General features: G+C 46.3%; 1 protein-coding gene across 1 annotated transcript in view; it reads left to right on the top strand.

Annotated features, from left to right (window-relative positions):
* Csmd2 (CUB and Sushi multiple domains 2) overlaps positions 1–24,551 on the top strand; it is a 519,739-nt gene that overhangs the window by 100,111 nt on the left and 395,077 nt on the right. Inside the window, exon 3 of the mRNA XM_048350831.1 lies at positions 79–191. Within this exon, the coding sequence (XP_048206788.1) occupies positions 79–191 (113 nt within the window). The remainder of the gene's footprint in view (positions 1–78; positions 192–24,551) is intronic.

Below are 24,551 nucleotides of genomic sequence, written 5' to 3'. Positions count from 1 at the left end.
AGCCCTGCACATCCAGAAGATGCTCAATGAGTGCAGAGGGATGTGCAGTTTCCTGACTGGTGCCTCTTTCTGTTTCAGGCTCACTGGCTTTCAGCTGCCAGCCACCATCGTCAGTGCCGCCACCATCCTGTCCCTGCGCCTCATCAGCGACTACGCAGTCAGCGCCCAGGGCTTTCACGCCAGCTATGAAGGTAGGTGCCTCTCACCTCAGCCACATGGGTCTGTGTGTGATGTGTCACTGCCACGGGCAGGGTTCTGCAGACTCTGAAGCTCCCACCTGTCCCTCACAAAGCTGCTTAGGAACCAAAATATCAGTCCCATGGTGCCCTGGCAGCCTTCCCACAGACAGAGAATTAAAAGAGGGAGCTCAGGATCACCCGGGAACATCTGCTTCTCTATCTCCTCTCACTGGACTTCATTGTGCTTTTTATTTACTAATTTTAAAATTCTTTTTAAAGTCTTACATTGAACTTTGCTGTATGAGGTAGCCTAAGTCAAAGAAATAAAACTGGCGGCTGGAACTCCAAGAAATATGGAGACGTCAGATAGTCAGTTTTAGATCGTTGAGAGGAAGACCAGGCAATTTTTCCTTAATAGCATGGATTAAGGTTCTTGTGGTTTGATCCAGGAAGCTAATTTCCACTTCCCTCAGTCTGTTTAAATATGGTGCTAGAATTCAAATGAACACTAATATCTTCAGATTATACACTCCTATTATTATTAACTTTATTAAGTTAGTTCATAAGGTGGTACTTCTAGATCTCTGTCATTTCCCTGGGAGAAATTTACATCTCATTAATAGGTAATTATGCTGCTCTTGGCTAAGACCTACACTGCTATTTTGTGTTGAGATTGTTAATAGGCATATTTTAAGACTGTTAATGATAATTAATAACAGTAATGACATAACACCCTGGTGAAGCCATGCCAATTAAATGAAAGCATTCTTTGCTGTGCCTTTGTTTAAGAACTTGAAAGAGTAAGTGATGTTTTCTTTAATGATGCTGTAGCAACACAGAAATAGACACTCCCTGCGTCTTGGCCAGAGAATCTCACACAGATTAGTGAATCCTACCTTTTTGTTGTCCTGGGGCTTGAACTCAGGGCCTTGTGCTTGCTCAACTGACCCTCTATCACTTGAGACACACTTCCAGTCTGGCATTTTGATGATTCTTTTGGAGAAGGAATCTTGTGGGATTTTCTGTCTGAACTGGTTTCAGACTATGATCTTGTAGATCTTAGACCCCTTGAACAGTGAGGATTATAGCACAAACCACTGGTTGTCTGATTTCCGCTATTTTTTTTTTAACCTAAGATTCCTTTACCTGAAGGCTCCTGACAAAAGCCTTTTGCCTTCCAAGTGAGGATTCCTGAATTGGACTGATTTTGTTTTATAAAATGATCCACCAGCCCCAGAACAAGTATGTGACCCTGGTCATTCTGGCTAAATGTCTCCAGGTAGGAGCTACGGGCTCCTTCAGAAGCTTCTTCAAATCTCCACTGGACATAGCTCTGAGGACACAGTGTTTGGGGTAGTGGGGATCAAGTCAGCAACACTAGAGGAAGTACCTGCAGAGACCCTGGGAGCAATGGATCTAGGGATCTCTGCTGGGCCCTAGATCCTTGTGATACCATGTTTAGCACTTGTAGATTTTTTTTTTTTTTTTTGCCAGTCCTGGGCCTTGGACTCAGGGCCTGAGCACTGTTCCTGGCTTCTTCCCGCTCAAGGCTAGCACTCTGCCACCTGAGCCACAGCGCCCCTTCTGGCTGTTTTCCATATATGTGGTGCTGGGGAATCAAACTGAGAGCTTCATGTGTAGGAGGCAAGCACTCTTGCCACTAGGCCATATTCCCAGCCCCAGCACTTGTAGATCTTTATCTGAGGCCCAGACTATCATGAGACATCAGGAAACCACCTGTGCCATTTATCCAGACTACACTGCCCCCAGCCTATAGGTCAACAATGCCAAGCCCTTCCACCCAGAGCAGACATGACAGCACATTCACACCTCCTTTTGGAGGTTCTATCTGTAATTGGTGAACAGGTTCTCTGGGCATCTGGAGATCCATAAGCTTCCTACTTAGAGACCAAATTCCCCAAATCTGTGTTATCTTGTTACACAGAGGCCAGCTAACTTGGGTCCCCTGGCCAGATTTCATCAGTAGCTTGTTGTTGTCAATAAAGTTTTATTGAAATACAGTCATGTCATTTTGCTTATATGGAGTCTGTGGGAGTTGTGCACAGGGTTGACTGTGTGGCCTGTCAATCTGAAACCTATGTACCTTCCAGCCTCTTACTAAGCCCTGATCTATAGCATTCTTTCCAGTATAATAACCATTAAGTCATTATCCCCCAAAAGACTGCTTGCATTTAAATTAATTAAAATGAAATAAAAATCTAAACCCAGGTTTTATTTTTGTCACAGTAGAGTCCCAGCAGGTGTCTGATGGCCTCATGTAGCTCAAGGAGACTGTGTTGGCCAGCAGAAGTCTATCCCTGCAGAAGATGTGTGGGATAGAACTGAGCTGGAAGCCTCCATCAGAGTCGCATTAGGGCCTGTGGGGTAAAAATGTCACAAAACATTAGAGGCAAACTAGAGTCCTACCCACTTCTGGGCCACTTTGAAGTAGAGGAAGAAAGGAAGAGAGGGAAGGAGGGAAGGAAGGAGGGAAGGAAAGAAAGAAGATGGGGTTTGCTGTGAATATGTCCATAGGATATGTCTCCAGCTCACTCTATCACAGAGCCTTTGAACTAGAGATCAAGTCACTACAACTTTGATGCTGGATTGGTACACAGGAGTTTCCAGGGCCTGTAGCTGACTGTGTGTCTGAAGGGAGATGCCTACCCTCTCTGGAGAACAGATGAAATCCCATAGTCAAAAATACTCTGATAACTTGGCTTAAGGGAGGAAGGCCAGCCACTGCGTCCACTGTGCAGTCCGCCATAGACTTCCGTGCTGATGGCAAGCAGGCAGACAGAAAGACAGGATTCAGAGGAGAAGGACCCCACTGCCAGCTAGCTTGTATAGTCTATTTGCTATATCCCCAGCTCCGTTTCAAAATGGCATCAGGGCACAGCTCCTGGTTGCTCTCATTGGCTGGCATCCCTGAATGTCTGCCATCAAAGTAAGCTTGATCCTCCTCCACCTTCATCCAGAATGTGAAAAGTGCAGATAAGGAACTGAACTGAATGGCTGTAAGGACTTAGGAGAAAGGTGAAAGCAGGCGGAGAGTGTCAGCTCAGGGCTGCTGCTTAAGCAAAGATCAAAAGGCCAGTTGTCAAACCCTGAGTTGCAAGAAGATGCTGGATTTGTAATCCCCGGGGGCTCTGAATGAGTGTGGGCTGCAGCTGCTGGACCTGAGGGAAGGGGATCAACGTATATTAAGCACTGAGTGTATGCCAGGCGCTTTACATACATTATCACCCCTAATCCCTCATGACAACCCTGAGGACGGATCTTGCTATCTCATCTTACAGATGTACTGGCCCAGCCTCTGGAGAGGCTTGGGCCCAGCTTAAGGTGACTTGATGGCCAGGAATTTGAACAAGGCTTTTCTGGCACACAAGGGTCTCCTCTGCTCTGTACTTTGATCCCACAAAGCTCCTTGGGGGAGGCAAGGCCAGAGACTCCATTTTGCAGACTAGAGCAAAGTCAGAGAGGACACGGAAAGTGTGCTGTGGACTCTGGGTCCCTCCAGACACGACTCCAGAGCTTCTCAGCCTGCGGAACCAGACAAGAGACAGCACGCCCACTTCATTTAACTTTGAGATGTTAAAAATTGGAGTAGGTTTTAGGATAAGTATGTCCCAAATACTACTACTGACTGAAACATACATATATATATATATATATATGTTCTGAAATTCAAATTTAACTGAACATACTGTATTTTTATTAGTGAGATCTAGCAATCTCTCTGTCTCTCTCTTTTGTGCTAGTACTTGGGTTTGAACTCAGGGCCTGGGTGCTGCTACTCCCGAGCTTTTTACTCCTCAAGGCTAGCATTCGAATGTTTGAGTCACAACTTCACCTCCATCCTTTTGTTGATTCATTGGAAATAAGAGTCTCATGGACTTTCCTGCCCAGGTTGGGTTTGTACCTCCATCCTCAGATCTCAGCCTCCTGAGTAGCTGGATTACAGGTGTGAGCCACCAGTGCCTAACTTGCAGTATCATTTTTAGCAGAGTCTAAAAGTAGGTTCCAGGAGCATTCCCTCCTCTTCCTCCTCCTGACTCCCAGGTCTGCCTGCATCTTCCCTTACCCCTACTCTACCCTGCCCTGATCTGCCCTTTCTGCCCAGAGGGCTGTCTGTCCAGCCTCCCATCTGCCCCTGCAGTGGCTATACATATCAACACTTCTGCACACCCACCCACACATACATACAGACACAGGTGCACAGGTACTTGAGATTATTCAATACATGAATTTTTATAATCTGTTTAATGAGGTCAGTGTTTCCTCATGTTATTAAAAGTAGCCCTGGTTTTTGTCCTTTCTAGTGAATACCAGTGAAGGACCCATTGTGGTTAGAACATACCATAATTACTTAAGCAGTCACCTTCTGTGGACATTTAGATAAAGAACACCCTTGTTCCTCCATTTTAAGCCCTCATCTAATTACCTTCTTAAAATAAATTCTTGGAAGTGCAATTGCTGGGTCAAAGAGTGTACAGATTTTTACATTCTGATATGGAATTCCAGAGTGCCTTCAGAAAGGTTATACGAATTCACACTTTCAGCCACAATGCAAGAAGAACTCAGGCCTTTCTCCCCTCCCACTTGCCTACCTTACAGGTTGGGAGAGTTTTAAATCAGCTTCATTGATGGAAATAGGTGGAAAATGAAATCTCATTTGTAGTTACAATTTGCATCTCTTTGATTCCAGCAAAGGTGGAGCGCCTGTCACCATTTACTGGCCATTTGTAGATCATTTTGTAAATTGCCTGCCTCAATTTTCTGCCTGCTTTTTATTTTTTCTATCAGGCTGTTAGTTATTTTTCTTACCGTCTCTGTAAATGGGGTTTTGCATATTCAAAATATTAATGTGATGGGTTTCTGTTTGATGTGCTGGTAGTTTTCATTTTTATGCCACTAATTGTAAATTTTAATTTAAAAATGCCTTTTTTTTCTTTTATGACATCTACTTTTAGGGCCATGCCAAGATCAGACAAAATATTCACAGAGATGTCCATCTTCTTATTTTTCATTTCATTTTTAGTTCATTTTAGTTCATGTGTTCAGTCTCTCTGGAGTCGGGTTGCTGTGTTTGTCTTGGCATCTAGGACTCTCCTTCAGTCCAGAACGCCTATGTTGGTTAAGGCCCACTGTATCATTGTCTTCCCTAGCTTGACTCTGAGTGTCTCCCTGAGTGTCTTCCCCCTCAGTGCAGGTTGGGCATTATCTTTCCACCTTCCAACTCCCCAAGGTTGGATGAGATTGTTTGTGTTTATCCTAAGATGATCCTCGTGTAAACAACAATGCTAGCACAGCAGAAATATCAATTAGGTAAAAAAAAAAATCTCTGCAGAGTTAAGTCCTAATCTTGGTGGCAACTTTGCATTTCAGTAGCACAAATCTCCTGTCATTTGCTCCTGAGAAGGCAAACCCATTTTAGAGGGCTGATTCTTAGTCATGTAGATCCATTTTATAGTCTAGATTAACCCCAGTCCTTACACCAAAAATAATTTCATTGCTTATATAAGTCACACCATGGACTTGGTAACTCACTATCTAAATATAGAAGGCTTTCTTAACAAATTGGATCTATCACTTATTATTTATAAGTAGAATCTAGAAGACTGATAGATGCTCAGTTTTGCAAAATCTCTGCTAGCCTAAGGAGAGAGGTGGCACAACACAGCTTTATGAGCTCAGGCACTGAGTAAAGACACCCGAAAGGACATCCTATCTTGTCTCATAGTGGGGTGGCTTTGGGCAAGTCATTCCATGTATCCATGTCCTTACCTAGTACTTGTAAAATCCCAAGAAATAGAATCTGGGTGGAGTGTCTCTAATCTGAGAATCTAGAATGCTTGCAAATGGGAAGCCTTTTGAACACTAACTTGATCCAAGCCATAATTATCTTCATGGAAAAACTCAGACACATTAAGGGGTTTGCATCAAATTATCAACAGGTTTTATGTATAAATGTATAGGAAATAGAAGTGGATTTTGTGTTTAGATTTGTATCCCATCCTTGAGATCCCTCTAGGTCAATGCAGATATCTCAAACTGGGGGTTAGAGGGAACTCAGGAGTCTGAAACAGTTCTGATCTCAAGCATTTGAGAGATGGGACACTCAGCCTGGAATCACTTCCTAGGGCTGTGATGGAGATTGAGGGAGGGAAACACACAAGTCATGTGACAAAGCTTTGCTCAGGACCTAGAAAATTGTCAGTGCTTGACAAATGTCAGCTAATTAATTAAGTCTCTCTCATCCTAACCTTTCTTCCCTGGGATTCTTGCAGGTGATGAAAAAAAATATGTCAACTCCATAGGTCACAGTCCCAACTCCGTCTGAGCTTGCACAAACTCTCCATCCAGCTGTTCATGGCATGTTTGGTCTTAGAGATTGTGTGTGTGTGTGTGTGTGTGTGTGTGTGAGCTTGGGGGAAAAGGAGCAGGTGTCTGCCTCTGGGACCTCCAGCTCTGCCCAGAGTGTGCCTACTATCTAGGAATGGAGTCAGAATCTGCTATCTGGAGCCACAAAGAGAAAAACCAGGAACTTGTGAGCTGAAGCACACACACATGCATGCATGCATGCATGCACACACATATACCTTTTGCATATAATTAGAGAGTTCACAGACTCCCTGTAGACCCCTGCTCCACTCCATGAACCCCAGTGCACCCAAAAACCTGAGCCCAAAGAGGCCAACAGCACACATACAGCTGGTGATGGACACTGTTGTTCATTCATTGAGCTAGTATTAATTGAGTGCCTGGTACATACAGTTCTTAAGTTTTCATTCAAGCCTCAATTTCTATTTTTTTTTGTAATTTATTTATTAATTAAACAAAAATTTTTTGACAAGGTGTTGTGCCAAAAGGGTATAGTTACATAGTAGGGCAGTGTGTACATTTCTTATGATATCTTACACCCTGTTTTTCTTTCCCTTCCCTAGGTCAGGTAGACATATATACAATATACAATATACCAAGAACATATACAGTAGCCACGTGGCCTACGCCAAAGAAAATTCGCCTAGGGCTTTAAATGTAATGTCGACATTAGACAATATGTCGACAGTAGTCTTATATGAACGTACATACATAGCTTTTGAGCTATTGTATTCCACTGAGAGGTCAATTTTTGACCTATGTATGTTGAGTAGTTGTTTGGTTTTAGTTATATAATGTTGGGTCACTGACCCAATCCTGTGGGAAATACCATTTGACAAGCAGTTTTTGGTTTCACAGACCTGGTCTCTACTGTCTCTCCGTCACCCCATCTTAACAGTCATATATCAGGGAGATCATGCCCCTTTGTTTTCTGTGTTCTAGGCTTGTCTCGCTCAACATTATTTGTTCAAGTTCTGACCATTTCCCTGTGAATAACAATATTTCACCATTCCTAATCGCTATGTAGTATTCCATTGTGTATAGGTACCATATTTTTTGGGTCCATTCATCTGTGGACGGGCATCTGGGCTGATTCCATATTTTGGCTATTGTGAATTGTGCAGCGATAAACATGGAAGTGCAAATGTCTTTTTGATATCTTGGGACCTGCTGTTCAGGATAGATGCCTAGGAGTGGTATGGCTGGGTCATAGGGTAGGTCTATATTGAGCTTTTTGAGAAACCTCCATACTGTTCTCCAACGTGGTTGTACTAATTTGTTCTCCCACCAACAATGGAGAAGGGTTCCTCTTTCCCCGCACCCCCTCCAGCATTTGTTGTTTCAAGCCTCAATTTCATAGTCATAGTTTCCACCCTCTGTCTCTCTCCATCTCCCTGTGCAAAGAGGAACAGGGAGGAAGCTGAGGGCAGTGACAAGAGGTCTGATCACTGCCTACCTGGGAAAAGGGGACAGAGTTGAAAGTGGCACCCAACACATTAGAGCCCTGAGCTACTCCTGGTCCGCCTATAATTAGAACGCTCATTCTCCTCTCCAGGCCTCAGCCTCTCAGATAATTTCCTCATTCGGAATAAGTCCCCCAATTCCAGGGACATTATACCAGCATCTCAAAATTGGGCTAATGGAAGCACTTTTTGGTAATCCATGTATATACGTTCTGCATATGCAATCCAGACCACTCAGGGCCAGAACAGTGCATCTGCTGAGGCCTCCTGTATTAGGGCACGAGGTGATGAATGTCCATTTCCTCTGCCCAGGGTGCTTCCTGAGAGAACGTGCTCTGTTTCCCATGGCTCTGCCTCGTGAGTTGGTGAACATTCATTTTAATCAGGACCGTGGAGTAGCAAATTAATACATCGAGATGTGACATTTGAGACAAATTGGGTAGCACTTCTCAATAAGTGGGGAACCGGGATGATTTTCATATCACGTCCTCAATAATCCTACAAATAGTTCATCACCCATGCTGTTAGTTTCCCTCAGGAGGCAGGGTGCCTCAGTTCTAAGAGGACGGATTGCCAAACTCCCATGTCCCCATCCCATGCCATGTGTCAGAAGTGGTGCCAGGAAGGGGAGACATTTTCACATGGTTGGCTTTAGCATATAACTTTAGTCTTTTGCCGCATTCACTCATTCATTCATTTATTCTATAAGTTCCTGAATGCCTGCCCCAGCTGGCCCCCATGGTGGGCCTTAGACCTCTCCTTCTAGGAGCCCTGGGCATGCTGGGGAGGATTGAGAACAACAGCATACAACTCAGATATGTGACTCTGACATGTAGCTCTCCACAGTGGCATGACTTTCCCTTGCACTAGCCGTGAGACCAGGGGCAAGTCTCACCACCTCTTAGCACTGAGCTATGTAAGACAGAAATAGGTAAGTTGTGATAGGGTTGCAAGAATGGTTTCGTTAACACCAGTTCTGTGGAGCCTCCCAGGGAGAAGACTGGGCTCATACCTGGGTGGTGTCTGGAGATCAAGTTCAAGGCCTCCTCTGTCCCTGCTGTGGGACCATGGGCAAAGCACAGTACCTCTCGGTTCCTCCTGTGGGAAATGAGATGACTCCCGCTTCCCTTCCTGTGATTGTGAGCATCCGTGCTCAGCTGTAGAAAGTATCTGCCATGATGATAAGACACAGGGTAGGCATTTGGTAAGAGGGAGCTATGATACCAGGACTGGGGTGTTATGTAGGGATACAAAAAATCCCTTTCCATGGCCCATACCTTTGAACAAGGCCTATGGCTCTTCAACAGCAAGACTGTCACTTGCGTTTTGTTTCCTTTGCCACTGTGTTACCCTAATCCAGAGATTAGCATTCAGGGACTTGGCTGCAAGTATAACCCATCTTTGCCTCTCCTACCTGGATCCTGATGAGTCTACCCACAGTCAGTCATTGTGCAAATTAGCCCACGTGGCCCTCCTGAGGGGACGCTGCCCCCATGAGTCCTTGGCTCGGTGGATGGAATAGGTTGGGTGTTATTCCTTGTCTCCTCTCTGCTTGGGCACACATTTACAGCATTCAACCTGAGCTGTTGTCCCTGGTGACTTTGCTCCAGAGCTTTCTCTGGGGTCTGGAGTCTTTCTGAAAATTTGGGACAATCAGGGTAGAAGGACTTCAGAGAACTTCCATTTAAAACCTCCTAATTGCTTCTGAATGGAGCCCAAACTCCTCACATGGGTCTTAGCAAGAGCCCTCGGTTCTAGCTTCTCCTGCACCTCTTCTTGCCTAGCCACACCGGACTGGTCCTGGAATATACCACATCCTGTATCACCACATGTTCTTCAGACACACCGAGTCCAGTTCATAACCAGCCCCCACCCCTAACTCTTCTAATCTCTTAGCAAGCTGATCCAGAAAGTTGTCCTGCTGCACAGCTCCCCACCTCCCCATCACCCTATCACATTCTCTCTCTATTCCCAGATCTCCTCTCTCTACCCTGGGGCTTCTAGACAGTGGGGTTCTCTGTAGCGCACTCTGAGTCTGGGGAAGAATTGACTCCTCCCAACTTAGCGAGTTAGCAGCAAGTCTGACTTTGAACAAGTCATCCTGCCTCTTCTAACCCCCTTGTCACAAAGAACAGCAACAATAATAAGCCCTGCCTCAGGAATAGTTATCAGGAAAAGACAGGCAACAGGTGTGGGTGCACCTCATAGCATCCTGACATGGACATAAAATAGCGACCGTGTGAATTACTAGGATGTGCCAGCCCAGGGTCTTCCATACAGTTGATATTTTTTTTCAAATTTTTATTATCAAACTGATGTACAGAGAGGTTACATTTTCATATGTTAGGCTTTGGATACATGTGGGCTCTCTCTCTCGACTTCCCCTCGCTTGTGGGGGGAAGGGGCTTGTCCACCCCTTCCTGGGTGGTCCATTATCGCTCACGCAGGAGCGATGGCCAGGGGTAGCCTCGGTGGCATGTGGTCGCAGGGTGCCCCAAAGCCGCCAAGAATGACACGGACGCGTGGGTCCCTGGAGAAAACCTCTAGGGCTTCTGTTTATTCAAATGAGGAGCCTCCCAGATATACTCCAAAGGCGGGCACAAGAGAGAGGCCCCTGATTGGTCCCAAGGGGCTGTCCCTCAAGTGATGTCAGACTTCCTTCTCTTCCTGTTAAAGACAGGAAGGGGAGGGACAGGCTGAGGTCAGCTGTGGCCCCTTAAAGGTGCAGCTGACCCCAACAGATACATTTCTTGTACTGTTTGTTACCTTGCCCCTCATACCCCCCTCCCTCTACCCTTTTCCCTCCCCCCCCCCCGTGAGGTGTTCAGTTCACTTTCACCAAACAGTTTTGCAAGTATTGCTTTTGTAGTTATTTGTCTTTTTTTACCCTGTGTCTCTCAATTTTGGTATTCCCTTTCAATTTCCTACTTCTAATACCAGTATACACGGTTTCCAATATACTCAGATAAGATTACAGAGATAGTGTAGGTACAACCACTAGAAGGTGATACAAGAACATCATCAATAATAGAAGCTACAGATACACATGGGACGTTGAAAGTAGTTACACATACAGTTGATATTTAATGATGGTTTCCTCAGCCAGTGCTAGTGGCTCATGCTTGTAATCCTAACTACTCAGGAGGAGGAGACCTGAGGACTGCCAGCTCAGACAGGAAAGTCTGTGAGACTCTTACATCCAATTAACCATCAAAAAAAAAAAGTAGAACTGAGACTTGAGTGCTAGAGTGTTAACCTTGAGCAAAACAAGAAAAAAAAAACAAAAAAGAATGAGAGAGCCCTGAATTATAAAGACACAAGGGGACTGGGGGAGAAAGAAAAGAAAGAAAGGAGCAAAGAAAGAAGGAAAGAAATGAATTACTGCTTCAGGATACAAATGGACACATGCTTATCTCACCCAACCTAAAGATCCAGACAGGAGAGAGCTCTGCCAACGAACCTGGCACCATCTCCCACCTGTAGTTGATGTGCCACTAAGGCAGAACAAATTCGCTAGTTGGTAGACATATCCCAAATTCAGAGAGATTAAACGTGGAAAGGCTTGCACCCTGGAGCCAAGGGATTATAACAAGTGCATAACTGCTCTTGGTCCCCTCCCCAGTGTCCATATGGGGGGGGGGGCTCAGTATCCTGATCTTTTCCTAGGGCTGGAGCACTGGTAGTCAGGCCACCTCCTGTTCAGCATTCAGGTGGCAGCTCTGGGCCGTGCGATCGCCTCTAATTTATCCTCCCAGCTCCCAGTCTCATTACTTCTCAATTTCCTGCATTGAACTCTCTTTAACACCTATTAGCAGAGGTCTTTTCTGATAAACGCCCTTTACAGGGGATGCAGCAGGGGGATCCTCTCTCCCATTCCTGTGCCCAAGACAGGGGACTAGAGAACCCCAAACGTAGCTCGCTCTGTCACCACTACCAGCCCTGCCCATAATGGCCCCGCTGAGTGGGGACCCAGATATGATTTTTTCCAGGAGGGGAGGAAGTCAGCCTTCTACCAATGTTCTGGTAGGGGCGGTGGCAGGTGATACTCTTCTGTCTCCTTTTCCTGTGATGGGCTTGGACCAGGTGACCCCATCAGAGCATCCTTCACGGACCCAGCCCTAGAGGTCGAGGGGACCTGTGTCTTTCTATCACCTCCTCCTTAGGGTGACATCTCCCAGCTTATGAGCACAGAGCCCTGCACCACAAAGGCGTGTGACCATCACATGCTGGTTTTTCAGTCCCTCTCTTTGTCAATGCTGATTGGCTACTGTTCTAGATTATTATTTTTTTTCACCAGACTTCCCCTTCATTAGTGTGGAAAATTGAAGGTTGAACTTGCTGACATTGCGTTTTTAACAGCAGGAGAGAAAAATCTCCCTGTGATTTAGCAGTGGACGGATCCCAACTCTATACCTACATATGATCCTCCCAGGAGCTGGGCCTTGGTTCCTCACTGTAAAGACAAGGCAGCTGAGGCCCAAAGAAAGGAGTCATCTTGCTTGAGGACATCCTATACACTTGGAAAATGGGTTTGGTTCCATGGTTCCCAATCACTCCACCATCTCTGGTCTGACCCACTGATTCAGCCATCTCACCCATACCACCCCACAGAACGGTCCCAGTAGCGCAAGGCTGGCACACTTCTCAGGGCTTGTGGTCCTCACTCTTGGTCTTGCTGTGGTGGTGTTGCTGTCCCGGGGTCCCTGTGCAGGATGATTCTCCAGCTCTGTGTCCCTCCCTTCCTCCCTCCCTCCCTCCCTCCCTCCCTCCCTCCCTCCCTCCCTCCCTCCCTCCCTCCCTTCCCTCCCTCCCTCCCTCCCTTTCCTCCTTCCTTCCTTCCTTCCTTCCTTCCTTCCTTCCTTCCTTCCTTCCTTCCTTCCTCCCTTCCTCCCTTCCTCCATCCCTCCTTCCCTCCCTCCCTCCTTCCTTTCCTTCCTCCCTTCCTTCCTCCCTCCCTCTTTCCTTCCTTCTTTCTGCTTCCTATTTATCCCTCCTTCCCACCAGATCTTTATCCAGCCTTTTTTTGGGAGTACTGATTAGGCTTTATAAGGGAGAGTTCATCTTGTGAGGTGGGGAGGAAATGGCAGGGGAGAGAAAAATGTTAAGACAGGCCACATTCCAGCCTTGAGGCCTCCTTAGATTCAGTGTCCCTTGTGTGTGCACCGGTTTTCCCAATATCCCCACAGCTCTGCCCCTCCTCTCATCCAAGTCTCTAACGGTCTCTAATCAGGAAGCTTATTTCCAACCACATCGTGGGCCTCCCTGTCAATCGACCTCCCTTCCCCCCTCTGATCACACATCTCACACGGCCTGAGCATGAGCTTCCTGTGGTCATGGCCCCATCTTTTGTGAGCTCTCTGCTGCTTCCCCAGCTCTTTCTGCCGGGTCTGGACCACATTTGAAGATCAGTCAATAGTTGGTGAATGAAGGAAGGGGAAGAACCCCCACAAAGTGGTAAGCGAGATGCTCAGAGGTTTTGAACTAGAGGAAATAGAGTTAGCACATCAAGACACAGGAAAGCCACTTGGTCTCTTGAGTTAACCAAGTCATTCAAACAAACCAAAAGGCTCTTTATCCTCATTAAATTCACCCCCCAACTTGAGAGATTGTGGACAGTTGCAGAGCAGTGGCTACATTTGCCACTGCTGGTGACACTATAAATGAGTCCCTGGGGAATCTAACTTGACAATATATATCAAGATTCATAAAATGCTCCTGTCGTTTGACCCAGTAATTCCCCTCCTGGGAATGGATCCTACAGAAATAATTCAACAGAAGAAGAAAGTTATATGCATGAGAGTGTTGATTTCAGCATTATTTATAATGATGAAAAATTGGGAACTGTAAAAATGTCCAACAATAGGGGAATGATGGGGAAAATGATGGTGCATCTACCTAATGGATTTATGTAGCCATTTAAAATGATAATGGCATTATTTAGTAATACAGAAAAGATGTTTATGATATTATTTTCAGTGGAGAAAAAAGCAGAATGTAAAGTTGTTGCCCTTATTACCAGCATGCAAAGTGGGTCTTGTATGGGATAGAGACTGGTGGAAATAAAAATGGGAAGTAGTTGACCCGGGAGAGTGGGTGAATTTTTGAGTTCCTCTTTGGGGTGGTTGTCATGGAACTGGTGTGATGAATATTAAGAAGGAGAAAACGCAAAATCAAAGTCTAAAGCCAATATCAATGACGTCCTAACTTGGACAAAAATTACATGAATGTTTCATCTGTCTGTGCTCAGAGCACCGGAAGTCACAGGGCTCCATAAACAAAAGCGTAGACTCCAGTTGTGAGAAGGGGAAGGCATTCAGAGGAAGGAAACCCATATCATAATCCCTAAGAAGCCCCTAATCGGTAGCTTGGTGTTTTCTGAGGGCCCTGAATTATGTTTCCAGCACAAGATCCAAAGTCAAGGATAATGGGGAACAGTGGGGAGAGTGAGGGGGCTGAATAAGGGATGAATAAGAGAAGTCATGACCACATCAGATACAGTCGAAGAACCTGTAAGTGACTGAGGTTCATCACATGGAAACTGAACACTGCCCAATGGAATGATGTTAGAGACAAGGGAATTTCAAACAAGAATCTGGAGTGTTACCTAACTTAGTGATCATCCCTGGGAGTAGGCTGCCTTGTAATGATTTCCCTGTCTCTGGAGGCAACCAAGTCAGGTGTGGATTGGTCAAGTCTAACAGAGATGCTGTTGGCTTCTATCTTACACCAGTTTTGTGTCCTGGATTTCATCAAAGTTATTCCATCTCAAAGTTATAACATGGTTTTAAGATGTGCTATAACTTTTATGCACTACTAAGAAAGAGAAAACTCTTCCAATTAAATGATAGCATAGTCTCAGATGTCAGACTCATGCTGGTTTCTGAGCGGTGTGAGGTGAAGGCATCAGTGAATACTGTAATCCTACAGCCCTGGGGTGGGGTGGGTATGTGGAGTGGGGCCCAGTCTATAGGCTACACAAGGCACAGCTTCCAGCCTTCCCACAAAGCAGAAAAAGAAAACAAAGACAGATGCGATCTATTTCTGCACATTTGTAAATCAGAGAGCAAACAAATCTGTATTTTAACTACATGCAAATTAAATATATATAATTATAATCTAGTGTTTTTTTTTTTTTGTGTGTGTGTGTATTTGTAAGTATGCACACATGATGGGAAGGAGGCAGGGTAAGGAGTCAAATGCAGTGAACTTCTGAAAGACAGAGTGGAACTCCAAGGACCAGTGTGTATGTAGGTCGTGGGCGCCATTAGCTCAAGCCTGGGATCCCAGTATAGGCACATGGTTCCTTTCCTTTGGAGGGGTTCTCTGGATAAAGCTGGGATGAGCTGCAAGTCTTTGGCCCCTGAGGCCTCCCACAGTCCACAACAAGGTCTTGGAGCCATTGGTTAGAAGGACCTGTGGTACCATGCTTTTTGTCCATAGCTTCTGTTCTTTCCACTGACTTCGATTCCAGAGTTCTTGCTCATCTCTAGCATCAGCCCAGGCTCTGCCCATCAGGCCCTAGGAACCAGCAGACCACTGGGACCCAGGCTGAGCCTGGCTCCCTCCTACCCTCCTGTTCTGTGTTCCTAGCATCCTTGGAAACTACAGCCACCTTTGGGAATCAGGAAGCTGTAGACGCCTAGGAAGGCACAGCGGCCTTGCTTGAGAACCTACTTTCATTGGGCCCCAGACCAGAGCCCTTCACCTGGCCAGTGTCCCCCATCCTCCTGGAGGCAGGGGCATCAGGAGCAGCCTGGGCCATGAGAGGAGCTCTATTTTGGAACCACATAGATCTCTGATGACTGTGCTCTTCTCTGTGTTCCCTGGGGAGTGCCCTGTGGTAGCACAAAGCCTCTGTGTCTCAGCTGTGACACAGGCCATGACAGGGCTGTGGGCAGCTTTCTCCCTGAGCTCCCCATCCCTCCTTTCTGTGGCACACAGATTCCTCACATTACCCCACCCCATGTCAAAAAGAGGATGACTGGGGAAGCTGACTTCTCTCCCTGAGGGGTGTCTGGGTAGAAAAGACACTTGCCTGCTGCACTGCAGGGCCCTGCTCAGACGCACACATGACAGGGGGTATTGCCTTTTGGAAGAGGTTTCCTGGGACAGAGTCTCTTTCACAGCTTCTCATACCATCCAATCAAGCACACATTAGACGAAGGGTCCCCCAACACTATGAAGGTTGTGCAAACCTCGTTTTTCTTGTCAATGTGCCCATCCATCCATCAGCCTTGATCCCAACAGGGACTTGGTTCAGAACAGGGGCTGGGATCCCCCAGAGAGATGGGGGGCTTGGACAAGAGCAGAAGCTGAGGAGGGAGAGAAGTGGCAAGTCCCAGGTGGATTTGAAGATAGAGCTCTGGGAAGTAGCTGGCAGATGGAATGGGGTGGTGGGGAGAAGTCAAGGAGAGCTCTGTGGATGTGGGCAGGAGCTGCCTGTGGGCAGGGAAGCTGGGGTGGAGACAGCCTAGTCCACACGGTGAGGTGCCAGAGGGGCTGGGGTAGAGGTGGTGGAAGGGGAAAGTGATACTCTTTAAGTCAGAGCATCCAGACAAGTGGATTGTAGTTTTGCAGCAGTGGTATTGGTGTCTTTTTTTTTTTCTTTTTGCCAGTCCTGTGGCTTGAACTCAGGGCCTGAACACTGTCTCTGAGCTTCTTTTTGCTCAGGGCTAGCACTCTACCACTGGAGGGACAGCACCACTTCTGCCCTTTTCTGTTTATATGGTGGGGAGGAATTGAACCTAGCTAGGCAAGCACTCTATCCCACTAAGCCACATTCCCAGCCTGACATTGGTGTCTTGATCCCAAGAGATAGAAAAGAAAGTTTGTCCCTGTGTCCCAGGCTTTGACATTCAGACAGGGCCCTTCACCTGCCACACCTCTGTTATTCCAGAGGTCCAAGAGGGGCAGGGTATCCACAGAGCTAAGGGTCAAAGACATCTTCCCGGAGCAAGTGCTAGCTGAGCTGGAATGCAGTGAATGCCAGCCAATTGGGGATGCCAGGTCTCAGGGTCCCTGAGTTCTTGCACGTGGCCCTGGGAGAAGCATGGAAGGCCCAGGGAGCTGGGGCACAGCCTCGGCGCTCTGCTTGTGGCAGCTGGGGAGCAGCACAGAGGTTCACTGTTGCTTGCTCAGGAGTAGAGCATATTTCTGCCTGGTGGACCACTATTTCTCCATGGCAGAGAACTCTGGGCTTAAAAATGTGTAACAGGTGTGACCGTGAAATCACATATCTGCTTTTAAAGCAGCGTTTCCCCTAAAGCTGGAGTCCCCTCCTTGTGGCTTTGCACAGAGCCCCAACCCTAAGCCAGCTTGCTAGTGAATAATGAGCAAACGGGTCACTTCCCTTTGGCATTCGGCTTCTTTGTAAAGGGTAGTTGTTGGTTGAGGTCTTGGGGACACTTTATAAATGGGGCAAGTGGGAAAGCATGGGCCAGGCCGGGGTACAGATAACTGCAGACAAGCTCAGGGAAAGGAACCCCATCTCATTTGTCCCAGTTCCCTAGTATATGTAATGAAAGGACCTGTTTTGCATTAGGAGATAGGGCAGCAGCTTTGTTTATCTAATTGTGTGTCTTTAAAGGAGAATCATTCATGTATTCATTCAACAAATATTTACTGAGTACAGTTTGAAATGCTAGGTTTAAAGATTAGTACATAAAACAGTGATATAAAATAATCTAGCCTTTGGGATAGGCTTGGTGGCTCATACCTGTAATCCTAGCTACTCAGGAGTCTTGAGGTGCAAGACTAGCAGCTGGGGCAAAAAGTTATCAAGACCTTTTCTCAAGGAATGTACAGACTACATTTGGAGGTAGGCTCAACAAAATCATAAGAACTTATTGAAAAAATAAATAAAACCAAAAGGGCTGGAGGCATAGCTCAAGTCCTAGAGTCATCTAGCAAGCAAGAGGCCTTGAGTTCAAAATCCCAGACACACACACACACACACACACACACACACACACACACACACACACGGAGCCTACATTGATTGCTGGGAGCAATATCAGGTGAGCTGAGGGAGTACAGTGTGCCCAGTACAGATACTGATGCATAGAAAGCAAGCCAGAAACTGAGGAGGCTGATCAGGTGCATCTGGGTTGGGGACATTGCAACTTTAGATTCTATAGTTGGACATCACCCTGAAAGAATGAGAAATTTCTGTGAGGTGAAGTACTGAGTAAGCCACGAAGATGTGTCGAAGAGCAGTATTCCAGACAAGTGACTGGCATTGTACAAAGGCCCTGCAGTATGTAAGCCCCACGTGCTTGGCCAACCAGATGTCAGGGTGTCAGGAGGGGATGGGTGGAGGTGCCATACTCAGATGTCATTCCCAGAGGCCACAGGGTCAGGTAAGCTGGCCCTGATAGACCATTTTACAGTTGAAAGTAAACCTCAGCCCATACGGCCCTAATTCTCACTTTGTTCAAATGGGGAAACTGACCCCAAGCAGGGCAATTATTCTGTCTGTGGTCTCGATCCAGGGGGAAGGAAGCATGAACCTGGTGCCACTCTTTTCCCATCCCACTGGGCTGATAGCTCTGATGCCAGACCTGGTGATGCCACTATTAGGTCTAGAAGTTACCAGTGTTAACTTCGTGTGTGTGTGTGTGTGTGTGTGTGTGTGTGTGTGTATGTGGCCAGTACTGGAGCTTGAGCTCAGGGCCTGAGTGCTATCCTTTAAAGGCTTTTACACTCAAGGCTAGCCCTCTACCACTTACACCACAGCTCTGCTCATGGCTTTCTTAGGCTTTCTTATTGGCTCACAGGTGCTAAGAGTCTCACAGATGGTCCTGTTTAGGCTGGCTTTGAATCGTGATCGTCTAAGCAGTGTGTCCAACTGCTTAGATCTTCTGTTGAATAGGATAGGACAATAATAAAGGCCTGTGCCAGACCCCTCCAGACTGCCTTCAGAGGTTCAGATGTCCTTCTACTTGACCTGGGTCCGTTTCTTAGCACTCAAGCCTAGCACGGTTCTCCATGTTGATGAAGGGCAACAAGGCATGGCTAAAGAGTTGGGATGTGGGGTGGGGAAAGTTTGGTTCAAGTCCTAGGCAAGCCTCTCACTAGGTGGAGGGACATGGAGGCTGCTGCCAGTACCCGCTGTGCCCTCTTCCATGGTGGAGAGGTTAAAGGAGAGGTCTTGTGAGACGACAGGTACTAAAATGCAAAGTTCTGAGCACAGAGGTGCCTGCCTACGCCCACTAGAGCTGGAACCAGCAGCAAATTTTAGAATCCAGATTTGCTTTAGGTGCTTTATAAAGCTGTCATTTGTTAGTCTAAGATCTCCAACTTTTTCAAAGAATCATACAATTGATACTCACCTATAGCTTAACAAGCAGACTTGAGTATGCCTGTGTGTGTGTGTGTGTGTGTGTGTGTGTGTGTGTGTGTGTGTCTGTCTGTCTGTCTGTGTGTCTGTACTCTATCCTGGGGCTTAAACTCAGGGCCCAGGTGCTCTATTACTTGAGCCACAGCCCCACAACTGGCTTTTTGGTGATTACTTGGAAATACAAATCTCATGAACTTTCCTGCCCAGGTTGGTTTCAAACTGTGATCCTCAGATCCCAGCCTCTTGAGTAGCTAGGTGCTTGTCTCATTTCAAGACCATGTCTTGATTACATTCTACTGATTACTGATTCATTACTGATTACATTCTATAGTCATGGAGGAACAAGGGAAGAGAAAATTAGAAAGGAGAAAATTAGAGTCATCTGTTATCTGACCCCCTAATATATGACCACAATTAATGTATTCTTCCAGGCATATATGTGTATATGTAAAATGAGAAATACACATAACACTTTGGTACACATATATATACTATTTATATTGCTCTAATTATTTACATAATCCCTTGTGATTAAAAGTTAGTTTGTTTCTACTTTTTTCCTGCTGATAAATAATGCAGGAATGAAAAACTCTAATCCATAAATCACTGGTTTGCATCTGATTATTTCCTCAGAATAAGCCTACAAGAGCAGAATGGTTTCTAACACGCTTAGTGTGTGGTTCCAAGTTGCTCTCCAGAAAGATTTATGTTTTTACCAGCAGTGTATGCCATTTCCTCACACTCTGCCTGGCACTGAATTTGAGGGGTAAATGGCTCATGGATGGGTCAAGGAAGTGGGGCTTGAGGGGTTGGATGCTTCCCAGGCTCTTTGGCAATGTCTACCACAGTCTTGTCTTGCTGAAGATGTTGCCGGTTGGCAGAGGGGATGGTACCAGGAAGGGGTACATGATTTGTATTTGCCCTCGGGAGGAGGGCTGCATAGGCCTGCATAGATCCCGGTAGATTAGAGATCTTAGCACCTGCATAGATCCCACCAGATTACAGATCTTGGCTCCCAGAGGGGTAGGGGCCATGCATAGGACTCATTCATCAGAGCTTGGCATGAAAGCTTGCATTGGCCACAGGCCCCAGATGGGCCAAATAGAGGAAGCAAGAGAATTCCTGAAAGATGAGGTTGCTAGGAATGTTTTGAATTCCTCTTTCTCCCCCTACCAAGCCTCCATCTTACAGCTTGATGCTGCCTGTTTCCACTTCAGAGGTGACCCCATAAAACATCTACTTCAAAAGTGGGCACCTGACCGCCACTCTCCAGGAAGTAGATCTGCCATCCTCCCTCAGCCCTTGGGCCTAGGGAGAGAAGGTCTCCCTGGGTGGATGGCATGGGCTTCGGCCTGAGCATGTTCTGTTTCTCTAGACTCAGAGATTTCTCTATCTCAAGTCTAATTAGCCTCCCTATTGAGAGATCATTTTTTCTAAATGGGAACTCGGCTTCTGGTTTCTCGTGTCAGTATGGAGAGCCATTGATGGAAAGCTGAGGGGGACAGAGTCTCTGCAGCCTTGCTGTGTCCACTGTCTGCAGCGGTAATTGGCAAAATGACCACAGAATGGCAGCAGGCCCTGGATTGCCCCACTCAGCTCGGAGAGGTCGCTGCTGAGGAGGAGGCGGGGGAGAGAGCAGGGAGGACTGTTGAGTCCAGAGCTTGTTACAGACCCTGGCTCAGAATAACATCAAGTTCCCAGGTAGGGGAGACAGTTGGAAATAATCCATGGGGTGGGCCAGGGAGAGCTGGAACAGGAAGGCCTGGACACTACCTTAGACGACCTCTTCCTACAAAGGGCCCTGGGGAAACCCCATTTCTCCTTGATCCCAAAATGTGCTTCCTGCCCTCCTGCATTCCACCTACTGGTTTAACCCTTCTGAAGTCAAAACACATCTGACAGTCCGCAAACCAAGCTCTCGAGCTGTGTTTTCCTGTTTTTTCTCCTTCCAAAAAGGCTCTAATTAAATTGACAGTGTGTGTCATTATCGATGGCAGGCTTGAATCAAAGAAATATGGTAGACATTCAAAGAAAGAGGCTGGCAAAGAAACCCTTGATTACTAGATAACGCCATGGCTCCGTGTGCTGGAGAGGGAGCTGGCTGGGGCCCAGAGGAAATGCCTTTAGGCTGCTCCCATGGTGATGTTGGTGGTGCCCTGGAGAACTTGGGCAGAAGGGGGAATCTGTTGGCTTAGTTCCAGGGGAGTTCAAAAGATAGATGGTGTTAAGAACAGTTGAATCCAGTGTTGCTGGGACCTCGTTCATCACTTGGCCTTGCCTTTTCTCCTTCACGTGCCAACAAGATGGTCTGGAGAGTTCTAGGGTGATCGATCCTGGGGAAAGAATGCTGGGAGTGTATTCTGCCAACATCATGTCAGAAAGCATGCTAAAAGTCATATTGGTTACATTTGGATCTTATGTCCCACCTCACTTGTCACCACAGTGGGTGGGGGGTGGATGTCATGTGATCAAAAGTCAGGGAAGTTCTGGTGCCAGTGGGTGGCTCACACCTATAATCCTGGCTCCTCAGGATGCTGAGATCTGAAGATCATGGCTGGAAGCCAGCCCAGGCAGGAAAGTCCATGAGACTCTTATCTTCAGTACATTATTTAGAAAGAGCAGGAAGTGGTGCTGTGGCTCAAGTGGTAGAGCTCTAGCCTTGAGCAAAAGAAACTCAGGGACAGAGCCCAGGCCCTGAGTTCAAGCCCCACAACCAACAAGTAAAAACAACAACAACAACAAAAACAGTCAGGGAAGATCTTGGGATTTGATTGACATATTATGGAGAACCAAACCCCAGAGGGTAGAGAAGCATTGAGAAGACAAATGTTGGGCAGATAAATGCAAGAGCTCTCTACTCTTGGATGCCTCTGACGGGCCAAAAGCCAGAGTTCTTCCATGGAAAGCTCAGTCAGAGGTTTGATTCTTACCATTTCTGCTCTGAGGATCAAGAGAGCTGACCTGGAATAGGGAACTGGAGTGACTCAGGAGAGGTACACCCTGCTCTGGAGTCTGTTTCTGGGCATTTTCCCACAGGCGGCACATAAGGGTCTACAGAGGAGATCCAAACGCAAGGGATGTAGGACAGATGGCATCCACCTGTGAAGATAACATGAGGGGCCAGGCACCCCACTGCCCAACCAATAAATGATAGCTGTCATTACCCATTTGGGATTAACACCTGCGGTTCTGGCACAATGTGGGTGCAGGCCGGGTTTGTGCTGTGGGGATTATTTATTCCTTACCTTGTAAAACAAGTGACCAAACTAAGTTACCGTGGAGGAGAAATCTTATCTCATGGAAATCAAAAGCTGCCAGTTTGCTACCATGAAGCAAGAGCTTCATGTTTGGGGAGAGGAGTCAGATTCTGTGGGTAAGACCCCAAAGGGGTGTGGGGGATACAATTCCCACACATCTTAGCTTTGCCTTTAGAGCAGTTTTTCAGTCCCTTAAGTACCTGGGACTTGGGCAACTCAGGAGAAAGAGAGGAGGAAGATGGAGGTGGAGAAGGAAAGGGGGTGTTGGTGTGGAAAGCCAGGGGAATCCTCTTTGACTCTGATTTCTCTACCTTTTCTGGCTCCAGAAAGAGCCCTAAGAGGCAACATTTCTACACAGTGGTTTCGGTTGCATTGGGAAGGCTAATCTACCTGGCTAGTCCCTCCAGACAAAGGGCGGCCCATTTCCCGCTGGCCTTCCACTTATGGGTCACTGATTTACACACTGAAAATAACTTCCCTTTTCATTTTCTGAGTTAGGAAATGTAACAAGAACTCATTTATGTGGAGATGCTCTCTTAGCAGTTTGGAACGGCTACTAAAAAAAAATCAGCATGCATGTGCATCTGCAGATTAAGCCCTTGGTTAATTATTTGTTTAATAACAGCTCAGCCTCCCAACAGTTGAAGACCTAAAGACAACAATCAGTAGCTCTTCCCCAAAGAACGGGGCTGGGGGTGGGGGGATTTAAATTCATGCACTGTGTAGAAGGCAGCATGCAAATCACTTGTAATTAGCATGCAATGAGACTTGGTGTCCACTCTGAATATTAACAGGAATTAAACTCTGGCATTGTCCTGGCACTTTACTATCATTATTTCATTTGTTCCTCACAGCTATATTCTTTAAAGCAGGTACTGTAAATTATTATTATCCATGTTTGGGGAAACTGAGGCACAGGGTGGTTAACTGATGGTAATATGGAGCTCAAATTTTCAGAGCTGATGTTGAATACATAAGCTAGAGCCTTCTGGTAGAGAGCTACCTCATCAGCATGTTAAAAGGAAATGGTGGTTTTCAGTCTTTTAAAAATAATTCATGTCCATTATAAAGCAATACAGTAAAAAATATGTAAATACAAAACGCTTTACAATCATAAAACACTCAAACAACCCAAGAATGATGCCTGCCTAACATTTTGAGAAAGCAACCTATATCTCAGGAAGAAAACTTGCCAAGGAGATGGCTGAAAAGACTTTAGCCAGGTGCAGTGGCTCACACCTGTAATCCTAGCTACTCAGAGGCTGAGATCTGAAGATCACAGTTAGAAACCACCCAGAGCAGAAAAGCCTCCTGGAGACTCTTATCTCCAGTAAACTACTCAAGAAAGCCAGAAGTGGTGCTGAGACTCAAGTGGTAAAACAATAGCCTTGAGCACAAAGAGTTTTCTGCTCAGGGGTAGCAGCCAGGACTGGCCAAAAAAACCCAACAAGACTTTTACAGAAAAATGGCTTTGGGCCTGGCTTCCCTTTTGTATTTCCTTTTGAAAGATTTATTTAATTTTAATAGAGGAAAATTAAAAGTATCGTTGCCAGGCGCCAGTAGCTCACATCTAATATACTAGCTACTCAAGAGGCTTAGATCTCAGAATCAAGGTTCGAAGCCTGACCTGGCAAGAAAGTCTATAGAGTCTTATTTCCAATTAGCCATCAAAAAGCTGGAAATAGAGCTGTGGCTCAAGTGGTAGAATGGTAGCCTTGTTCACAATAGCTCAGGGACATCACCCAGGCTCCAGAGTTCAAGCCCCAGGACCAGCGTGCATGCACACACACACACACATTTTAGGAACTAATGTCTGTTTATGCAAAGCTTAATGACACTTTATCTTTTTTATGCTGGTCCTGGTTCTTGAACTAAGGACCTCATGTTCTCTCTTGGGTTTTATTGCTGAAGACTGGTGCTCTACTACTAA

The sequence above is a fragment of the Perognathus longimembris genome, chromosome 7 (assembly GCF_023159225.1).
Source record: "Perognathus longimembris pacificus isolate PPM17 chromosome 7, ASM2315922v1, whole genome shotgun sequence".
Classification (NCBI taxonomy): domain Eukaryota; kingdom Metazoa; phylum Chordata; class Mammalia; order Rodentia; family Heteromyidae; genus Perognathus; species Perognathus longimembris.
This window is presented reverse-complemented; position numbering and strand designations above follow the sequence as displayed.